General features: G+C 37.2%; 1 protein-coding gene across 4 annotated transcripts in view; it reads right to left on the bottom strand.

The window, feature by feature from the left end:
* Positions 1–20,314, bottom strand: part of LOC133641460 (ephrin type-A receptor 6-like) — a 212,922-nt gene extending 192,608 nt beyond the window's left edge. For all 4 annotated transcript variants that reach the window (XM_062035201.1, XM_062035204.1, XM_062035209.1 and 1 more), the window contains exon 1: positions 19,804–20,314. In XM_062035201.1, the coding sequence (XP_061891185.1) occupies positions 19,804–19,885 (82 nt within the window). In that variant the 5' untranslated portion in view covers positions 19,886–20,314. The remainder of the gene's footprint in view (positions 1–19,803) is intronic.
* Positions 20,315–22,217: the final 1,903 nt, after the last annotated feature.

Below are 22,217 nucleotides of genomic sequence, written 5' to 3'. Positions count from 1 at the left end.
CATCAGTGTCACACCGCGGTGAGGGATGTATTGTCTTGGTTTCTTCTGTCTTGTGAATTGCATATTTTAGTTTGAAAAGTAACTCCTCTCATTTCAGGTCACTTGCCCTTCCTTTTGTGTCATCAGTCTGACGTCATCCCTGACCCCTGATTGTTTCCACCTGTTCCCCATTACCCTCGTGTGATTTATAAGCCCACGCCTCCCTTTGTTCTGTGCCAGATGGTCTCGTTTATTCGTGCCTCTCTAGATTCCTGTCCATGCTTTGCCTCGTCTTGTATTTGAATACCGTATTTTCCGCACCATAAGCCGCACCTAAAAACCACAATTTTTCTCAAAAGCAGACAGTGCGGCTAATAACCCGGTGCGCCTTATATATGGATTAATATTAATATTTATTTTCATAAAGTTTAGGTCTCGCAACTACAGTAAACAGCCGCCATCTTTTTTCCCCGTAAAAGAGGAAGCGCTTCTTCTTCTACGGTAAGCAACCGCCCCCATAGAAGAGGAAGCGCTTCTTCTTCTACAACCGCTAAGGTGAGCACCCGCCCCCGTAGAAGAAGAAGCGAGCGGATATTACGTTTCATTTCATTTGTGTGTTTCTGTAAAGACCACAAAATGTCTCCTGCTAAGAGACACGCGTACAAGGTTCCACTGACTTTTGATATTCATGTGAACCGCACTGTGGATACAACAGGAGCACGTACGGTGAATATTCGCACCACAGGGAATGAGAAGTCGTCCTACTGTGGTTCTAGCTTGCCATGCTAACGGCCAGAAACTTCCACCCACGGTGATATTCAAAAGGAAGACCTTGCCAAAAGAGAACTTTCCAGCCGGCGTCATCATGAAAGCTAACTCGAAGGGATGGATGGATGAAGAAAAGGTGAGCGAAGAGACCGGGTGACTTTTTTCACGCAGCTCCGTCCCTGTTGATCTACGACTGCATGCGCGTCCACATCACTGATGGTGTCAAAAAACAAGTGAAGCACACAGAAGAAGAAGAATTCGAGGGATTTGTGGATGAGTAATAACTTCAGAAAGTAAGCTTTAAATGTTTATTTTGTGTGTTGTGTGACATTAACGTTCGAGCAACGTTGAGTTATTGATGTTGCTATTGCTCTGCACTATTTTGAGTGTTACTATTTTTGTGATTGCACATATGCACATTACATTTTGGGAGTGAACAGAGTTGTTAGAACGCTGGTTTGTAATATATTATTAAAGTTTGACTGACCTATCTGACTGTTTATTTGACATTCCCTTTAGCGTAGCGTAGGTGCGGCTAATAACGCGGGGCGGCTAATAGGTAAACAAAGTTTTGAAATATGCCATTCATTGAAGGTGCGGCTTACAACACGGGGCGGCTTATGGTGCGGAAAATACGGTACCTTGATCCTGAATTCCTTCGTTGATAATTTGAGTTTTCTTTTTCTCCTCCTTAGCAGAGTGATTTTGTGTTACTTAGTTTTGCAACCGAAGTGGTGAGTTTTCAGTTTTTCTTACAGTTTTTCCTTTTCCTCAATTTTTTGAGCGACACTTTTTGTTAACCTTTATTAGATTAGAGACAGTGTAGAAGTTTCATAGCCATTGTTTCTTCCTCCTGTTAGAGCGTTTTTTGTTTATAATAATTCATAGAATATACGGCGCCAAGTATAGTTTGTTATTGTTTTTGTGTTTTCCTCCTCTCGGAGTGATTTTCGGTTGTTCCTTTTTTTTTTTAAACCTTTTTCGCCGACTAGTGTAGTTATAGCCTATATTGAATTGCCCTGACTCTGGAGGTGAAAGGAAGCTTTCAAAATTAAAGCCTGCCGAATTAATCCCTACTCTGCATCTGAGTCCTATCTTTTGACCAAGCCTGACAATCAGGACTTTAAATATGACCAACGTATGACTGTAACTACTTGGTATTTGATCGATACCCAAATTTGTGGTATCACCCAAAACTAATGTAAAGTATCAAACAAAAGAAGAAAAAGTGCTACCTCAATCAATCAAGCAATCAAAGTTTACTTATATAGCCCTAAATCACGGTTGGGGGGGACCCTTTGTTTGATTACTTACTACTAAAAGTGAAGTTTTCTAATATGTTCACTATTCTATTTATTGCCAAAATTCTTAGAAACATATGTTTAATCAATCATAGGATTTAGTTTTTGTTCAAATAAAACCGATAAAGCCATTTGTGTGGTCACCTTTATTTAGAAAAGTATCAAAATACATTTTGGTACCAGGACCGAAATACCCAAAACCAAAATATTGGTATCGGGACAACCCTAATATTTACTTACATGCCGTGTGTATAAAACAATGATGGAGGCTTATGGGTGGGGTTTTTTTTAGCGCGCTTTATAGGTGAAATAGAGTGAATCTCCTTGGCTCCATTGTGAACTGACTTTGGCTAGAATTTATTTGTGAGTTAGAATGCACAAATAAAGAAAAATATGTTGTTGTCTTATATAATGGTTGTGAATGCGAGACTAAATACCCCCCAAAAAGTGCAGTTCCAATCCTATAGCTCAGGGGCACTATGTTGTCATGATTAAAACGTGATTCTGAAATGGCCCTCGAGGAAATTGAGTTTGAGACCCCTGTTGTAGGTGCTATTTGTCCCAATGCTTTTATTCATATCACGCGGCTCCGATTTCTTCGGCGTTCCCCCCCAGCAAGTGTCCCTAAAAAGGCAAAACAGGGACGATCTCCTTACCTACTCTCTATGCGAAAGACCGATTTCAACATCCGTGCATGCAAATTATTGCATATTCATTGCAGCACGCCCGCCGCCGTGCGTGGAGAGTGTGTCGCGGCGAGGCCTTTTTTTGGAGTGTCACAGCGGGGGCTTTCGCTTACATGCTGACCTCCAACAGGTGCAATGATGCTCGTGTTAATGGAAACTGGTGGAGTAAGTAATAATGTACACCTTTTCCTATCAAATGAACAGTTTGCAACCATCATGGCATGTTCAAAACACTCAGAATACAGAACTAACAAACACCTAACAACACCCAAATAGGCTTGATGTAACCATTAAAACTAGGGTTGATAGAATAGAATAGAATAGAAAGTACTTTATTGATCCCTGGGGGAAATTCAGCACCACAGTTCGCTCACAATAGACAATAATAATCACATATGCAGTACTCCCGTCACCCTGCAGGGGGAAACAGTGAGGCAGCAGTGGGGTGAGTAGAAGAAGACTTCATTCAACACTGAAAATAATTAAAATAACAAGTACCGTATTTTTCGGACAATAAGGCGCACTTAAAATCCTTTCATTTTCTCAAAAATCGACAGTGCGCCTTATAGCCCGGTGCGCCTAATGTACGGAATAATTCTGGTTGTGCTTACCGACCTCGAAGCAATTTCATTTGGTACATGGTGTAATGATAAGTGTGACCAGTAGATGGCAGTCACACATAAGAGATACGTGTAGACTGCAATATGACGCCAGTAAACAACACCACGACTTTAAATATTCCATTGAAAATAAAGAACATTACGCACGACACTCAAAAATCTGTCAAAATGTTTTAGTACAACTTTGAAGACGCACCGCTTGACGTATTGTCGGCCCATTACGCCTACCGTAGTCAGACATACAAGTTTTATTATGGTGTGTGTGTATAAGGACCAAAAGTTTACATACACTTGTGAAGGACATAATGTCATGGCCGTCTTGAGTCTCCAAAAATGTCTACAACTCTTGTTTTTTTGCGATAGAGTGATTGGAGCACATACTTGTTGGTCACAAAAAACATTCATGAAGTTTGGTTCTTTTATGAATTTATTATGGGTCTACTGAAAATGTGACCAAATCTGCCGGGTCAAAAGTATACATACAGCAATGTTAATATTTGGTTACATGTCCCTTGGCAAGTTTCACTGCAATAAGGCGCTTTTGGTAGCCATCCACAAGCTTCTGGCAAGATTCTGGTTGAATTTTTGACCACTCCTCTTGACAAAATTGGTGCAGTTCAGCTTAATTTGTTGGTTTTCTGACATGGACTTGTTTCTTCAGCATTGTCCACACGTTAAAGTCAGGAATTTGGGAAGACCATTCTAAAACCTTAATTCTAGCCTGATTTAGCCATTATTTTACCACTTTTGACGTGTGTTTGGGGTCATTGTCCTGTTGGAACACCCAACTGCGCCCAAGACCCAACCTCCGGGCTGATGATTTTAGGTTGTCCTGAAGAATTTGGAGGTAATCCTCCTTTTTCATTGTCCCATTTACTCTCTGTAGAGCACCAGTTCCATTGGCAGCAAAACAGGCCCAGAGCATAATACTACCACCACCATGCCTGACGGTAGAAATGGTGTTCCTGGGATTAAAGGCCTCACCTTTTCTCCTCCAAACATATTGCTGGGTATTGTGGCCAAACAGCTCAATTTTTGTTTCGTCTGACATCACATGGACAAAGATAAGACCTTAGGAAGCAAAACAGGAAGCAAAATGATACAAACCCCGTTTCCATATGAGTTGGGAAATTGTGTTAGATGTAAATATAAACGGAATACAATGATTTGCAAATCCTTTTAAACCCATATTCAATTGAATGCACTACAAAGACAAGATATTTGATGTTCAAACTCATAAACTTTTTTTTTTTGTTGCAAATAATAAACTTAAAATGTCATGGCTGCAACACGTGCCAAAGTTGTTGGGAAAGGGCATGTTCACCACTGTGTTACATGGCCTTTCCTTTTAACAACACTCCGTAAACGTTTGGGAACTGAGGAGACACATTTTTTAAGCTTCTCAGGTGGAATTCTTTCCCATTCTTGCTTGATGTACAGCTTAAGTTGTTCAACAGTCTCCGTTGTTGTATTTTAAGCTTCATAATGCGCCACACATTTTCAATGGGAGACAGGTCTGGACTACAGGCAGGCCAGTCTAGTACCCGCACTCTTTTACTATTAAGCCACGTTGATGTAACACGTGGCTTGGCATTGTCCTGCTGAAATAAGCAGGGGCGTCCATGGTAACGTTGCTTGGATGGCAACATATGTTGCTCCAAAACCTGTATGTACCTTTCAGCATTAATGGCGCCTTCACAGATGTGTAAGTTACCCATGTCTTGGGCACTAATACACCCCCATACCATCACAGATGCTGGCTTTTCAACTCTGCGCCTATAACAATCCGGATGGTTCTTTTCCCTCTTTGGTCCGGAGGACACGACGTCCACAGTTTCCAAAAACAATTTGAAATGTGGACTCGTCAGACCACAGAACACTTTTCCACTTTGTATCAGTCCATCTTAGATGAGCTCAGGCCCAGCGAAGCCGACGGCGTTTCTGGGTGTTGTTGATAAACGGTTTTCGCCTTGCATAGGAGAGTTTTAACTTGCACTTACAGATGTAGCGACCAACTGTAGTTACTGACAGTGGTTTTCTGAAGTGTTCCTGAGCTCATGCAGTGATATCCTTTACACACTGATGTCGCTTGTTGATGCGGTACAGCCTGAGGGATCAAAGGTCACGGGCTTAGCTGCTTACGTGCAGTGATTTCTCCAGATTCTCTGAACCCTTTGATGATATTACGGACCGTAGATGGTGAAATCCCTAAATTCCTTGCAATAGCTGGTTGAGAAAGGTTTTTCTTAAACTGTTCAACAATTTGCTCACGCTTTTGTTGACAAAGTGGTGACCCTCGCCCCATCCTTGTTTGTGAATGACTGAGCATTCCATGGAATCTACTTTTATACCCAATCATGGCACCCACCTGTTCCCAATTTGCCTGTTCACCTGTGGGATGTTCCAAATAAGTGTTTGATTAGCATTCCTCAACTTTATCAGTATTTATTGCCACCTTTAACAACTTCTTTGTCACGTGTTGCTGGCATCAAATTCTAAAGTGAATGATTATTTGCAAAAAAAAAATGTTTATCAGTTTGAACATCAAATATGTTGTCTTTGTAGCATATTCAACTGAATATGGGTTGAAAATGATCTGCAAATCATTGTGTTCCGTTTATATTTACATCTAACACAATTTCCCAACTCATATGGAAACGGGGCTTGTAATATGTAGGAAAAATATATATATATATATATATATATATATATATATATATATATATGTGTAATTACTAACTATAACACAGATTTGTTTTAAATGTATGTAAAGCTTTTTTTTTAGCTTCTTTAATGAAAATATGTGCATCATTGCAGATTATGCAAGTTATATGATGATCCCGCCCCCACCACCACCACAGGTATGTTGGCAATCTGGGGGAAACCCTCTACGGACTGGTCATATTGCACCTGTGAGACACCCGGTGGCTGTCAAGTAGTGCATTTCAAACCTACAGTCGTGCAACATGCGCAGAAACATAACAAGAGAGACAATCGTCACCCCGTTGCGGAACTTGAAGCGGGTGTTGACGCTCGCAGACGTTTGCTGTTGTCGGCCGAGGGCTGATTGAGTTCAAACATAATCTGATTTCATTCAACGACTGCAGCTGCAACTTGCAAATATCTGTCTTATCAGTCTGGGCACTTCATATGAAATTTTACCACGAGAGCAAAAGTGAATAGAATATTTTTGGTGGATAGTCTTGATGCTTATATTAAACCGACCGACACGTTCACACAGATTCTGGTCCAGGTCGGAAAGTCTTACTTCTTTCACTATGCCAGATGGGAATGTTTTTTTTACGATGACAGAGGTCAGCCACTTCGCTGAATTCAATTAAATATGACACACCTGCTCTGACAGTTTCGTTTTAAAGAGATACATTCTTGAATGCACACATCATTTGTTGTTTTTTTCTGCAACAACATGAGAACAATGTACTGCATGGCTAATGTAGCGGGTTTTTGTGTACACTCTAGTTTTCATCGGTAGCCCGTTTTATTAACCGTTTGTTTTTATACAGAGCTTGGTTGGTATTCATATGATAGACCTTAACTAATGGACACTTCATGTCTAAAAATAACAGCGAGGGGTGTGAATTAACAGCAAGTGATCCCTCCGACAGTGTTACTTCCATAACTGTCATTTAAACCCTGCTGTTATGGAGACCACTGCGCTAAATTATGCACTGATCGCATGCAAATAGCAATTAAACCTAGAATAAGCGTATGGTGTTAGGATCCAAATATGGTTTAAAACAATCACCTGTGCTGAATTGGACGGTCGTTGAACAGGTTGCTCAGGTAAAGCTACTTAATATTAACGTTGACAATATGTTCAATTGAAATCGTCAAACTCATCAAATTCCGTTCAGTTCAGTTTCAGTTTATTTCGAACGTGCATACAATACAATTACAATGTAACGCATCACATATTTCCAGTGGTTTCATTACAGCACGTCCGAAAAGGAGTAGGAATTTTCATCATAGCAATTTTATCCCATTATTATGTCCTCAGTAACAGAACAGTGAATAAATAAATTATAAATAATTAATATACCATAGTAAGTATTATTTAAAAAAATTTAAAAAAAGGTTCACAATGTTCATCATAATTGTTCTTCTTTGTACTTTGTGAACACTTGTAGTTTGAACAGTCTCCTAAACTGGACCATATTGGTGCTTTTTTCAAATTTCTTTGGTTAATCCATTCCATAATTGAATTCCACATACGGATATGCTAAAGGTTTTAAGTGTGGTACGTGCATACAAATGTTTTAAATTAGATTTTCCTGCAAGGTTATATTTCTCCTCTTTTGTTGTACCTTCTTGGGTAGCAGCAAGTTATAGTCTGCTTTGTACATAATTTTAGCTTTTTGCAAATGCACCAAATCAATGAATTTCAATATTTTTGATTCAATAAATAAAGGGTTTGTATGTTCTCAATATCCAACATTATGTATTATTCTAACTGAAATTTTTTGTAACACGGTTAGTGAATAAAGTGTACTTTTGTAGTTGTTTCCCCTTATTTCTACACAGTAACTCAGATATGGTAACACTAGCGAGCAGTAGAGAATATGGAGTGATTTTTGTTTTAGAACATATTTTTCTTTATTCATTATTGACGCGTTTCTTGCTACTTAATGTATATTTTTTACATGAGATTTCCAGTTAATTTTATCACTTATTATTACCCCCAAAAAGTTTTATTTTACCCTTTCAATGTCTACTCGGTCTATTTGTATCTGAGTTTGACTTTCGCTTCTACTGTTACCAAATATCATTATTTTTGTTTTACTAAGATTCAAAGATAGTCTGTTTTTGTCAAACCATGTTTTTAATATGTTCATTTCTTCTGTTATTATTCGTATTAGCTTCTGTGTGTTCTCTCCTGAACAAAACACAGTTATATCATCTACAAATAATACTAACTTTAAGTCATTTGTAACTTTACAAATCTATACAAAGATTGAACAATTTTGGTCCAAGTATTGATCCCTGAGGTACGCCACTAAATATTTTCAGCTCTGTAGAAGTGTTCGCCTATCTTCGCATATTGCTTCCTGTTGGTTAAGTAGCTTATAACCTAGTTCAAGACAGAACTATGGCAGTAAAAAGCATTATAAATATGTATACCTAATAGAGTTATGAAGAGTTTAATTAAATTTAAATAATTAATTAAATGATTCAATTATGAAGGCTGAGTGGAACGAAGGTAATTCACATCAAATATTCACTATTTACGTTGTTACATGCCATCAAAGTAGTCAGTGACACACCATTTGCGTAGTTATTAGCCTCAACCCGAGTAAACCGAATGCTAATGCTAACAGGCTATTGCTAAATCTGATGCGTTTATGTTGTCGCCGTGGGATAAACACTGGCATTTATTATTCATATATTGTTATTTACAGCTGAAATGGACCATAAGGAATCGCCTGACCCTCATTGAAATCCGGTCATTTCCCAACCAACAAAGTGGATTTAACGTTTGACATCAACGTTGTCTCAATTTACAAATACAACTATTTTGAGACGTTGTTTCAAAGTCAGTTTTTAAGGATATGTGCGTATAATCAACGTCTCGTCAATAGATACATTTCAAAATAAGACATAGTAGAGCTGTAATTATAAGACCATACTGTCAAAGTTTTGCCGATGGCTAATCTAATACCAAGTCTGTGGTGTGGATGTACTTAAATATAGCCGAGAAAGACACGTGGACATCGATCTGCAAAACATGCAATGTGGAAAATCAAGAAAGGGTTCTTCTGCGGAGAAGTTCTCCTTAAGGATTTCAGGTTTAATAACCTGAAATCCAACCATTTTGTATTGAGTATTTGGCCTCCAGTATCATTTTTATTTGATATTGTTGTAATATCAGTGGTAAATAAATATTGTTTTATAATTTTGATGATTGTTTTCTTCTATGAGAGATAAATATCAACGTGTGCAACTCCAATGCCTTGATTTTAGTGAAGTAAGGACAAAGTCATAGCCAAAAATACAAAGGTATTAATAATTAGAATAATAACTTCTTTCAATTATTTGGTTTTTGGCCTTGGTTTTGACCCAGGTTTTTCATATTGGTGCATCCTTAGTAGATACACAATCAATACAGTAGACTTCAATATCAATCTCAATGGACATCATTCGTACCAATTCTAAATCGATTCATAATTTTAAAAAATCAATTAAAAAGAGAATACATTTGTAAACTGTTTTGAAAAAGTTTTATTATAATATTAAACCAAATAATACACTGGGAAAATCTAATTGAATCACGTTGAGTTGAGTAAGTAAGTAAGATGTTTACGGACTTAGATTAGTCGGATCTAGTCTAGCGGCTGGTGCCAATACCTCAGTAGGCTTCATCAGTTCATGCTCATAGACTTAGATTGGTCAGATCTAGTCTGAGACTTAGATTGGTCAAATGTAGTCTAGCGGCTGGTGCCAATATCTCAGTAGGCTTCATCAGTTCATGCTCATAGACTTAAAATGGTCAGATCTAGTCTTAGACTTAGATTGGTCGGATCAGTTCATGCTCATAGACATAGATTGGTCAAATTTAGTCTTTGACTTAGATTGGTCAGATCTAATCTACCGGCTGGTGCCAATACCTCAGTAGGCTTTATTAGTTATTCCTCATAGACTTAGATTGGTCAAATGTAGTCTTTGACTTAGATTGGTCAGATCTAGTCTAGCGGCTGATGCCAAAACTTCAAATATTTATACTCCAAAACCAGGAGAGTGTGCCTGGGCAAGGATGGTTGAGAAAAACAACTGCTATGATGCAAACAAGACAATCCTACCGTCAAAGCCAATGACAGTCGTTGAAGTGTAATTTTTCCTTGCTAGCATTGAGATATTGTGTGGCAGAATCGACTTCTACCAGTCCAAAAAAAGTCGGAATAACCCGCGTTAGCATTCCATTCAGTTGTAAACAAATGGCACAAATGGCCACAGAAGGTGACCAGAATGTTTCCAACTCCTGTTATTTGTTGGTCTTGGTGTTTGTTATTTGAGTCTTTTAGGAATGGTTGAAAGGACAGTAAGTAACTAAGTAGGTACATTTTATTTATCAAGCGATAAAAGCCCAGATAAAATCACAAAGTGCTGTACAGAACATAGATGAATTAAAACAACAATAAAAGGGGCAACAACATTAAAAAGACAAAACAAGATAAAAAGTAAATTAAAAAGATAGTTAAAAGAGGACTGGTGCATGCTATTCCAGAGTCTGGGGGCTGCTGTCTGTAATGCCAGGTCTCCACAGGTTTTAAAATGGGTTTTTGGGATCTCTAGGAGACTCTGGCCTGAAGACCAAAAGGCATAACAAATCAGCGATATACTGAGAATCGAGTCTGAATCTAATCTAACCCCAGGAATCGGAATGGAATGGTTAGTTGTCCAAAGATTGACACTCCGAATGGCTAGCTAGTTATTTGCAAATATTTAGACATTCTATAAACCCAATTATGTAACTAAAATGGTAAAGGGTTATACTTGTATAGCGCTTTTCTACCTTTTTTAAGGAACTCAAAGCGCTTTGACACTATTTCCACATTCACCCAGTCACACATTGATGGCATGAGCTGCCATGCAAGGCGCTAACCAGGACCCATCAGGAGCAAGGGTGAAGTGTCTTGCTCAAGGACACAACAGACGTGACTAGGATGGTAGAAGGTGGGGATTGAACCAGTAACCCTCAGATTACTCTCCCAACTTCGCCACGCCGTCCCCAAGTATGTATATAAAAGTTTCAACTGGACTTGTATTCAGAATTGTTAAGCCAAAATATATGGGACCTACTTCATATTCAAGACCCACTCCGTAGCACCTAGTCAGTATTGCCTCTTGGTGGGTACATTTCAAACCCGTCACGTCGTCGTTTTTTTTTTCAAGTTTCTCCCGTAAGCCTCGCCTCCCCTTCAAGCCCGTCTCCAGCACAGGCAGGCGGACACGCATCCTGTGGGGAGAACTCAGCGCACTTACATAAAGTGACGTGCGCACGGAGATGAAGTGAAGGAGACTCTGACATTTGGTTACGGTGTCCTCTTTTGAAAATGTGTATCGTCAACATCAAACCGAGGAATTCAAAACTGACCTCTGTCAATGTGGGGAGAGGGAGATTTCAAGATGAGATTGAAATGAAGGAGAGCGTTTACCAATAGGACAGATGAGCATACATCAGGGTAGATAACATTGCTGTACACTGAAGAAAAACTGGCAGATCAGTCGCCAGGATTTTACCGTAAATATAACAGTGGTACTGTTTTTTTCATTGATTGATTGAGTGAAACTTTTATTAGTACATTGCACAGTACAGTGTTTCCCACACATTCATTTATTTGTGGCGGCCCGCCACGAAAGAATTACGTCTGCCACAAATTTTAAAAAATTAAATAAAATTTAAAAAAAATATATATATGTATATATTTTTTTGTTGTTGTTGTTGTCCTGTCCAGCTTCTCAGGCAAATCATATAGTTGATGTAGGTGCCCATATAGGCTGTTCAGATTTACTTTACAAAAGAGAAGTGTAGGGTACTTCTCTTGTTGCCTTATTTGTATTTGACCACTACTGTTTTCTGTTTATTTGTTACTGACTGTGGCAGGACACCTCTGCCTCTGTTTCACTTTATGTTGCTGGTAAATAATATGGTTGTAGTAGTAGGCTAAAGTTAAATTATTTAGTATGCACTAATTAAAGGGGCAGAGCTTTAAGAGACATTTTAGCTTTTATATTTTATAAGATATATTTTTTGTAAGAACCACAATTAATAAATATATTTCAGTAAATAACTTATTGTTCAAATCTGTATATAAATATGTACATAAAGTGTTGTAATTATATTGTAAAATGGATGGATGGATGGATGGATGGATGGATGGATGGACGTTTAAAACAAAACTGTTATTATTAATTAGTAAGTATACATTTTTTGAGCCTTTTTAGAGAAAATCATATCATTGTAGTAAATTATGCAAATTACTCATTGATGTCATGGTGACCACGCCCATAGCCACGCCCCCACCGCCACAGGTATCTTGGCAGTTTATGGGAAACACTGCAGTACAGTACATATTCCGTACAATTGACCACTAAATGGTAACACCCGAATACGTTTTTCAACTTGTTTAAGTCGGGGTCCACGTTAATCCATTCATGGTAATGACAGTAATGCACTGTAAATACAACAAACATAGATTTCACGGAAAAATAATACAATCAAATTCTGAGCTGCCAGTTTTTTACCATAAAACAGTGGTACCGTTTTTACATTTACAGTATTGCACTGTTTAGAAAAAACAATGGCCATTGATTTTGCTGTATAAAATTAGCAAGTCAATCGTCAAACTTTTCCCCAAAAAACCCCAAAACAGCAATGAACTGTAAAAACGAAGGCCTTAGATTTTACGTTAAAAAAAAGCTGACTGCTTTGTCGCTGGAATTATACTGTAAAAATAACAATTTTACCGTGTTTCTATTGACAGTAATGCACTGTAAAAATAACAACAGTAGATTTGACATTAAGGAGAAAAATAGCAGCTCAGTCGTCACAATTGCACTATATAAATAAGAATGGAACAGTTTTTCTATTTACAGTAAAGCACTGTAAAAACAACGGCTGTGGATTTTACGACAAAGTGACCGCTTTGTCACCAAATAACAATGGTACTGTTTTTTTTCATTGACAGTAATGAACTGTAAATACGACCATAGATTTAATACCGTAAAAATTCTGGCAACTGAGCTGCCAGTTTTTTTGTCAAAAAACTGGTACCATTTTTTTCTATTTACTCTGTAGATTTTATGGCGAAAAAAAACTGGAAGCTCAGTTGCCAGAATTTTACCGCAAAAATAACAGTGGTGCCGTTTTACCATTTATAGTAATGTACTGTAAAAAAAACAACTGTAGATTTTACGATAAGAAACTCCCAGCCCAGTTGCCAGAATTTGACAGTAAAAATAACAGCGGTACCGTTTTTCCATTAACAGTAATGCACTGTAAAAACAATGACCGTAGATTTTACAGTAAAAAAAAATGGCAGCTCAGTCTTCACAATTTCACTATATCAATAAATAACAATAGTACAGTTTTTCCATTTGCAGTAATGCAATGTAGAAACAAAAACCATAGATTTTAGGGTAAAAAAAAAAAAGGAAGCTCAGACACCAGAGTTTTACCGTAAAAACAACAGCGGCGGTGCACTGTAAAAACAACAACCGTAGATTTTGCGGTAAACAAAAAAAGGCAGCTCAGTCCTTACAATTTCACCATATAAATAACAGTGGTACAAGTGTTTCATTAACAATAGTGCAGTGTAAAAACAACCGCCGCAGATTTTATGGAAAAAAGACTATATTATTGTAAAAAAAAAAAACAGAAGCTCAATTGCCAGAATTTAGCCATAAAAATAACAGTGTTACCGTTTTTCCATTTACAGTATTGCACTGTAAAACAATGACAGTGTATTTTACGGTGAGAAACTAGTAGCTCATTGCCAAAATTTTACTGTAAATATAACAGTGGTACCGTTTTTCCATTGACAGTAATGCACTGTGTATATGACATTAGATTTTACAGTAAAAGAAAACTGGCAGCTCATTGCCAACATTTTACCATAATAATTACATTCTTATAATTTTTCCATTTACAGTAATGCACTGTAAAAACAACGACAGTGGATTTTATGGTCAAAAACCTGGCAACTCAGTCACCAGAATTGTACAGTAAAAATAACGGTGGTAAGGTTTTCCCATTTACAGTAATGCACTGTAAAAACAACGACCGTAGATTTTGCAGTTAAAAAAAATGGCAACTCAGTCTTCACAATTTTACCACGTAAATGGCAATACTAAACAATGACAACAATAACAATACAATTGTTACATTAACAATAGTGCACTGTAAAAAGATTTTATGGGAAAAAACTATTATTGTAAAAAACAAATACTGTAAATGTAACAGTGGTACCGTTATACATTAACACTAGATTTTACGGTAAAAGAAAACTGGCAGCTCATTGCCAAAAATAACATTGTTACCATTTTTCCCCTTTTCCATTTACACTAATGTACTGTTAAAACAATGGCCATAAAATCTGACAGCTTAAAATTGTACTGTAAAAATAACAGTGGTACTGTTATTCAAGTTGCAGTAACACACTGTAAAAACAACAACCGTAGATTTCACGGTAATAAAAACTGTCAGCTAAGTCGGCAAAATTTGACCATGAAAAGAACAACGTTACCAGTTTTCCATTTATAGTAATGTAAGGCTGCAAGGATTAATCGAGAAAAAAGCTATAATTTATATTTTGTTGTTCAATTAACTAGTGTAAATAATAAAAAATAATAAAATCCAGACCGGATTTAGTGGCCAGAGCTTTAAATGTGCAAACATAGTCTCCGCACGGCCGCTGTAATTGAGCGCACATGAGAGCGGTGGTGCGGGTGTGCTGTAATTGGTGTGGCGGCAAACAGCTGTTTTTGTTTTTTTTAATGTATTAATACACACGTTAAAAGTGCAATTGCAATGTTGATGATGTGCACTTATTAGAAGAAAAAAAAGAAGGAAGATGGCAAGCAAAAAAATTGCTGTTTACTTTAACTATTTTACCTAAAGTACGCATTGAGGCTACAGCAGGGGTGTCAAAGTCAAGGGCCGCAGGCCAGATCTGAATGAATTATCTATGGCCCCCGGGATGATATTTGATTAGTATTAGAACCGGCCCGCAGGCTACAGCCACCTGCTGCTGTTTTGTACGCACCAATACTCCATCAGTGTTGGCGCTAGAAAATTTTCTATATGGGGTCCTAGGACCCCATCAAGTCATAAAAATGGGGTCCCAAGTAAATTTTTGGGGTCCTACTTTTTTGTAAGCATTTTGAAAACAAATGATAAATATATGCATTATCCTGTTATATCTCACATTCTATATTGTGTTTTGGAAAAAGGTTGTCATAAACGTAACTTCATTCATTAAAAAAAAAAAATAATACAGAATAAAACAAATTTTTATGCATATGTACATTTATTCAGTTATAAAACATTCATTCACTTTCTTCTTTCCTTCATGGATTTAAACTTTACCGCTGCCGGTCTTTTTTTCTATATTTGCATTGTAATATTTTCAGAATGTGTTTGTTCTATTTTTGGCCAAAGTAAGACAAAGAAAACAATTTGAATTTGTATTTATTTTTTAGTTTTAATGCCATGATTTTAATAGTCCGACCCGTGTGTGCACAGATTTTCCTCCATGCGGCCCCTAAGCTAAAATTAGTTTGACACCCCTGGGCTACAGTATAACGTGTATTTTATACGACAGATTACTTGAATACTGAAATAATTGATAGCTGCAGCCCTATATTAATGTTTTGTTTTTTTAAACGACTGTAGACTTTACCGTAAAATATTGACAACTCAGCTGCCAGAATTTTACCGTGAAAACAACGGTTGTTAACAATAGTGCAGTGTAAAAACAACCAACGCAGATTTTATGGAAAATAGACTATATTATTGTTAAAAAAACAACAACAAAAAACAGAAGCTCAGTTGCCAGAATTTTATCATAAAAATAACAGTTTTTCCATTTACAGTATTGCACTGTAAAAACAATGACAGTGGATTTTATCGTGAGAAACTAGTAGCTCATTGCCAGAATTTTACTGTAAATATAACTGTAGTACCTTTTTTCCATATTTCCGTATAAAATGACATTAGATTTTACGGTCAAAGAAAACTGGCAGCTCATTGCCAAAAATTTGACTGTAATAATTACATTCTTACCATTTTTCCATTTACTGTAATAATTACATTCTTACCATTTTTCCATTTACAGTAATGCACTGTAAAAACAACGACCTTAGATTATATGGTCAAAAACCTGGCAACTCAGTCACCAGATTTTACAGTAAAAATAACAGTGGTAAGGTTTTTCCAAGTGCAGTAACGCACTGTAAAAAAAAACAACAATGACCGTAGCTTTTACCGTAAAAAAAAAAAGTGCCGGCTCAATTGTCAGAATGTTACCGTAAAAAAACAAAAACATACTGGTTTTCCATTTACAGTAATGCCACTGTTTAAACAACAACTGTTGATTTCAGCTTAGTTGCCAGAATTTTTGCATAAAAATAAAACATTTATTTATTTGAAGTAGGACAATGCATATTCATCAACATAGAGCAAAAATTTAAATATGCCAGAGTTAGCACAATAGCTCATTTTCATTTGTTGTCCTAAGGCCGGTTAATACAGTAAATATTCAACAGGTTATGATACAAAATAGTACATAAATCACAAAACATGGACAAAAAAATAAAACAAACAACAATCCAAAAAAATACATGTCACTAATCTAATTGTGCAATACTGTTATTGAGTAAGAAAAAATAAGTTAGTGGTAAAATTCTGGTGACACAGCTATCAGTTTTTTGTTTTGTTTTTACATTGTAGTTTCTCTTAAGAGTGCAACTCCCAGTGCCCGTTAGAAAAAGAGCGCAGTCTCTCCGTTATGTTCCGACTCCAGGAACCTATTGAGTTGTGACGTTTCAGTCAGTTTGTGAGGGATTCTTCCGGGACTGCGAAAGTCAACTTGTCTGATATCAACAACAACAACAAAAATGCACAGTTGTGGGCAAAGGCTCCGGTCCAAAGCATCGGCGGAGCTGACAAGTTGCCAGAGGCTCCCGTTTACTCGTAAACTCAGCGCTCCGTGTCACTGGAACAATGTTTCTGTGCCCTCGGACTTCGGAGGTGGAGAACAACGTTGTATTATTTAGTTCTGCGCCTCCATCCAGTGGACCTCGTAGCGCTTTATCGCGCACGCTACTGCTGATATCCAATGGTTTAAAATGCCGTCCACCAAATTTGGATCGTTTTTAGGACAACGTTTAAAATGAACTCTATGTGAGTTCATAGCATTAAAATTGAAAATGTTACATAAGCATAAACATTTCCCAACATTTCAGGGAAGTAGCATTATTTGACTATGTTACAAAAAAAAAAAATGCAACTATGCGTCATAGCCAGCTGAAATAATGACATGTGTTCTATTTATGTTCCCTTTAGTTCAAATATTAGCATCATTATGTTTACTATTATTAACGTAACAAATTACGTTCATAATGCATTCTTTATTTGCATGTATGTTTAGCTGAAGGTTGCTTTTAAGGGTTTAGAAAAACGAGGTAGTGCCCCAGATTAGGTGGTTCGGGCATCTGGTCAGAATGTCCGACCGGTAGGAGGCCACGGGGAAGACCGAGGACAGGTCGGAGAGACAGTGTCTCCCAACTGGCTTGAGAACGCCTCGGAATCCCCCCCGGGAAGAGCTGGACAAAGTAGCTGGGCAGAGGGAAATCTGGACGTATCTGCTTAGGTTGCTGCCCCCGCGACCCAAACTTCGGATAAGCGTAAGAAGACGGATGGATGGGTTAATGGATGGACGGTTGCGCATGCTTGATTTTTTCTTTGTATTTTTTTAATTAATTAAATGTAAAAAATACATTCTCAAAAGCCTAGGTTGACGATGCAGAGCCATATGACACCATATTATGTGAAATATTTTACATATGCACTTTATTATCCTTGTTTTTTTTATCCATTGTTGATTTTAAAATTAGGAAATTAACTGTAAAAATAGTTGAGAATGCAGTGGTCATATGATGACATAGATTATATGTATGTATGTATATATATATATATATATATATATATATATATATATATATATATATATATATATATATATATATATAGTACATACATACATATATACACACATACTGTATATATATACACACATATGTATATACACACACATACATATACACACATATATATATACACGTACATACATATATACATGTACACACATATAAATATTTACAGACACACGTACATATACACACACACATATATATGTATATACACATATACATATATATACAGACACACATATATATATACAGACACACATACATATACACACGAACATATATATACACACACACACATTTATATATATACATACATATATTTATATATACATATAGACATACATATAAATAAATACATATACAATTTTTTTTATTGTTAATTTTAAATTAAGTTAATGTTAAAATATTTAAAGCCATTGTTGAGGGTGCAGTGGCTTTACTATATATATATATATATATATATATATATATATATATATATATATATATATATATATATATATATATATATATATATATATATATATATATATATATGCAATGTCTCATATGTGCACTATTATGTTTTAATTATTGCTGATTTAAAAGTCATTTAAGGGGCAGCTGGCCATATTAGAGTTTCAAGGTTTATCTCCATCATCTACAGTACATGTTACATGGAATGAACGAAATGTATGCACAAAACTATACATATGTGATGTGCTATATTTCATATGTATTCACCAAATTATGCATGTATGTGTTGCAATGTAATTCTTCATGCGATTGGCTGGGGACCAGCCTCTGGTGTACCCCTATATATATATATATATATATATATATATATATATATATATATATATATATATATATATATATATATATATATATATATATATATATATATATATATATATATATATATATATATATATATATGTATATATATATATATATATATGTATATATATATATATATATATATATATATATATATATATATATATATATATATATATATATATATATATATATATATATATATATATATATATATACATGTACAATGTTCCATATGTGCACTATAATGTATATATTTTGTTCAAATTGTTCATTTAAAATTAATTGAATTTAATGTTTAAGATGCAGTGACCTTATTCAATGTTCAAGTCATATTTCATATTTATTCACTATATTATGCACATATTTGCTTCAAATTGTCGATTTGAAATCCTCGCGATTGGCCGGCGACCGGTCTCCGGTGTACCCCACCTCTCGCCCGAAGCCAGCTGGGATAGGCTCCAGCTTACCCGTGACCCTAATGAGGATAAGCCGTATGAAAAAAAAAAATAGATGGATGGATGATTTAAAATTAATTTAAAGGGAGGGATGATTTGAAATGAATTTTATTGTGAAAATCTTCAATCAAATGTTAAAGGTGCATATGCTGCTGTATACGTTTTTGAATGCAATATTTCATATGTGCACTTTATTATTATTAGTTTTTAAAATAAATTTAATGGAATATATATAATGTATATATTACGCAATATTATGCATGTATTAGTTTTTATTGTTAATTTAAAATGATTGTTAACAATCTAAAAGCCAATGTTTAAGACGTAGTGGCCATTTGATACATAAACACCAGTTCCACCCATCCATTTTCCTACCGCTTGTCCCTTTTTAATACATATTTTTTAATGAATATTATTGAGTTGTAAATATGGAACATGTTCTCACCTTGGTTTGAGGTTGCTGGGTCGGCCAGGACACTTTCAGCCAGCAGGACCAGGAGCAGGTAATATTTCCCAGAGGAGAGCATCTTGGAGTCCCGACAGGTGCGCTCTAGACGCGCCAAAACAGCGAGCCCCTCGGACGACCCTCCAAAATAAAAGCCGCTGCTTCTGTCATGAACACGAGCTGCAGGTTACATCCACGCGCGCGTGGGCTTCACCGTCCACTCCTCATGAGTTTTTGTTGTTGTTTTTTTATCGGCAAGATTTGACCGGCGGTTCCAGGTCGGCGTGAGCGGGAAGACGACGGGGACGAGTTGCCATTGCGCGCGCACCCGCAAGATATACTTTCGGCGGGAGCAACTTCCAAAATAAAAGGGAAGGCGGGCTCGTTCGGAGTGGTCGTCGAAGTTTCCCGAAGGAGCTTTGAGGACAAAGTAAGTCACCGTGGATTCAATTCCCGCGGGTTTATTCCAAGAAAGGAGAGATAAGGAAGAGGCACAACACGGAAGGAGATCTCGGACTTCCCGCTTCATTCTCTCTCTCTCTCTCTCTCTCTCTCTCTCTCTCTCTCTCTCTCTCTCTCTCTCTCTCTCTCTCTCTCTCTCTCTCTCTCTCTCTCTCTCTCTCTCTCTCTCTCTCTCTCTCTCTCTCTCTCTCTCTCTCTCTCTCTCTCTCTCTCTCTCTCTCACATTATCATGCTATACATCCGGGTCCTCCAACGTTTTATATAACTTGTGTTTCTCATTAAACTGGTTTCAAAAGTAACTTTTTTTTATTGTGCCATAGTAGGATATTGAAATAATACAGTATATCGCGACTAATTGCTAGCTCTCATTAATTGCTCGCTGGAGACTATCTCCGCTAAATTAGCCCGGTTAATAACTAGCTGGAACCCTGTTAATCGATAGTTGGAAACTACGCTAATCGGTTGCTGGAATACAAGCCCCACTCATCGCTAGCTGGAAACGAGCCCTGTTAAAAATGAGCTGGAACCACGCTAATCGCGAGCTACAAACGACGCCAATCGCTAAACGGAAATTAGCTTCACTATCGCTAGCTGGAACACTAGCGTCGCTGATCGCTAGCTGTAAAATAGCCTCACTAGCTTTAAACTAGCCTCACTTATCGCAAACTGGAAAAATAGCCCCGCTAATCACTAGCTAGTTAAAAACTAGCAGCGCTAATGGCTAGCTAAAAACTAGCCGTGCTAATTGCTAGCTGGAAACTAGCATTCGCTCATTTCTAGCTGGATAACTAGCCCCACTAATCACTAGCTGGATAACTAGCCCCGTTAATCCCTAGTTGGAAACAATCTGGCCAGACTGAAACTAGCTTCGCTATGGATAACTGGAGCACCAGCATCGCTGATCGCTAGCTGGAAAATAGCCTCACTAATCGCTAGCTTAAAACTAGCCTCAATAATCACAAGCTGAAAAACTAGCCCCGCTAATCACTAACTGGAAAATAGCCCTGCTAATAGCTAGTTAAAAACTAGCAGCGCTAGTGGCTAGCTAAAAACTAGTCGTGCTAATCGCTAGCTGGAAACTAGAACTCGCTAATTGCTAGCTGGATAACTAGCCTCACTAATCACTAGCTGGATAACTAACCCTGTTAATCACTAGCTGGAAACAAGCCACACTAATACCTAGCTAAAAACTAGCCATGCTAATTGCTAGCTGGAAAGCACTCGCTAATTGCTAGATGGATAATCAGCCCCACTAACAATACCTGGACACTAGACGTGCTAATAGTTAGCTAAAAAATAGCCGGGCTAATTGCTTGCTGTAAACTAGCTCCACTAATCACTAGCTCGAAACTAGCCTCACTAATCGCTAGCTGGAAACTAGTCCCATTAGTCACTAGCTGGAAACTACCACTCACTAATTGCTAGTTGGAAACTAGCCCCACTAATCACTATCTGGAAACTAGCACTCACTAATTGCTAGTTGGAAACTAGCCCCACTAATCACTACCTGGAAACTAGGACTCGCTAATCAGTAGCTGGATAACTATCCCTGCTAACCTTTAACTGGATATCTAGCCCCGCTAACCACCAACTGAATAACTATCCTGGCCAACCACTAGCTGGATACCTAGCTCCACTATTAGCTAGCTGAATAACTAGCCCCGCTAATTTCCTAGCCATGCTAACCAGTAGCTGGACAAATAGCCTTGCTAACCACTAACTGAATAACTATCCCTAATAACCATAGCTAGATAACTATCCCTGATAATAGCTAGCTGGATAACTATCCCTGCTAAGCACTAGCTGGATAACTAGCCCTGCTAATAGCTAGCTGGATAACTAGCCTCACTAATAGCTAGCTGGATAACTGGCCCCGATAATCACTAGCTGGTGACTAGCACCACTAATAGCTAGCCGAATAAATATATCTGATAACTATTAGCTGTATAACT

The sequence above is a fragment of the Entelurus aequoreus genome, linkage group LG02 (genome assembly GCF_033978785.1).
Source record: "Entelurus aequoreus isolate RoL-2023_Sb linkage group LG02, RoL_Eaeq_v1.1, whole genome shotgun sequence".
Lineage (NCBI taxonomy): Eukaryota > Metazoa > Chordata > Actinopteri > Syngnathiformes > Syngnathidae > Entelurus > Entelurus aequoreus.
The sequence above is the reverse complement of the archived record's forward strand: the minus strand, read 5'-3'. Positions and strand labels throughout refer to the sequence as shown.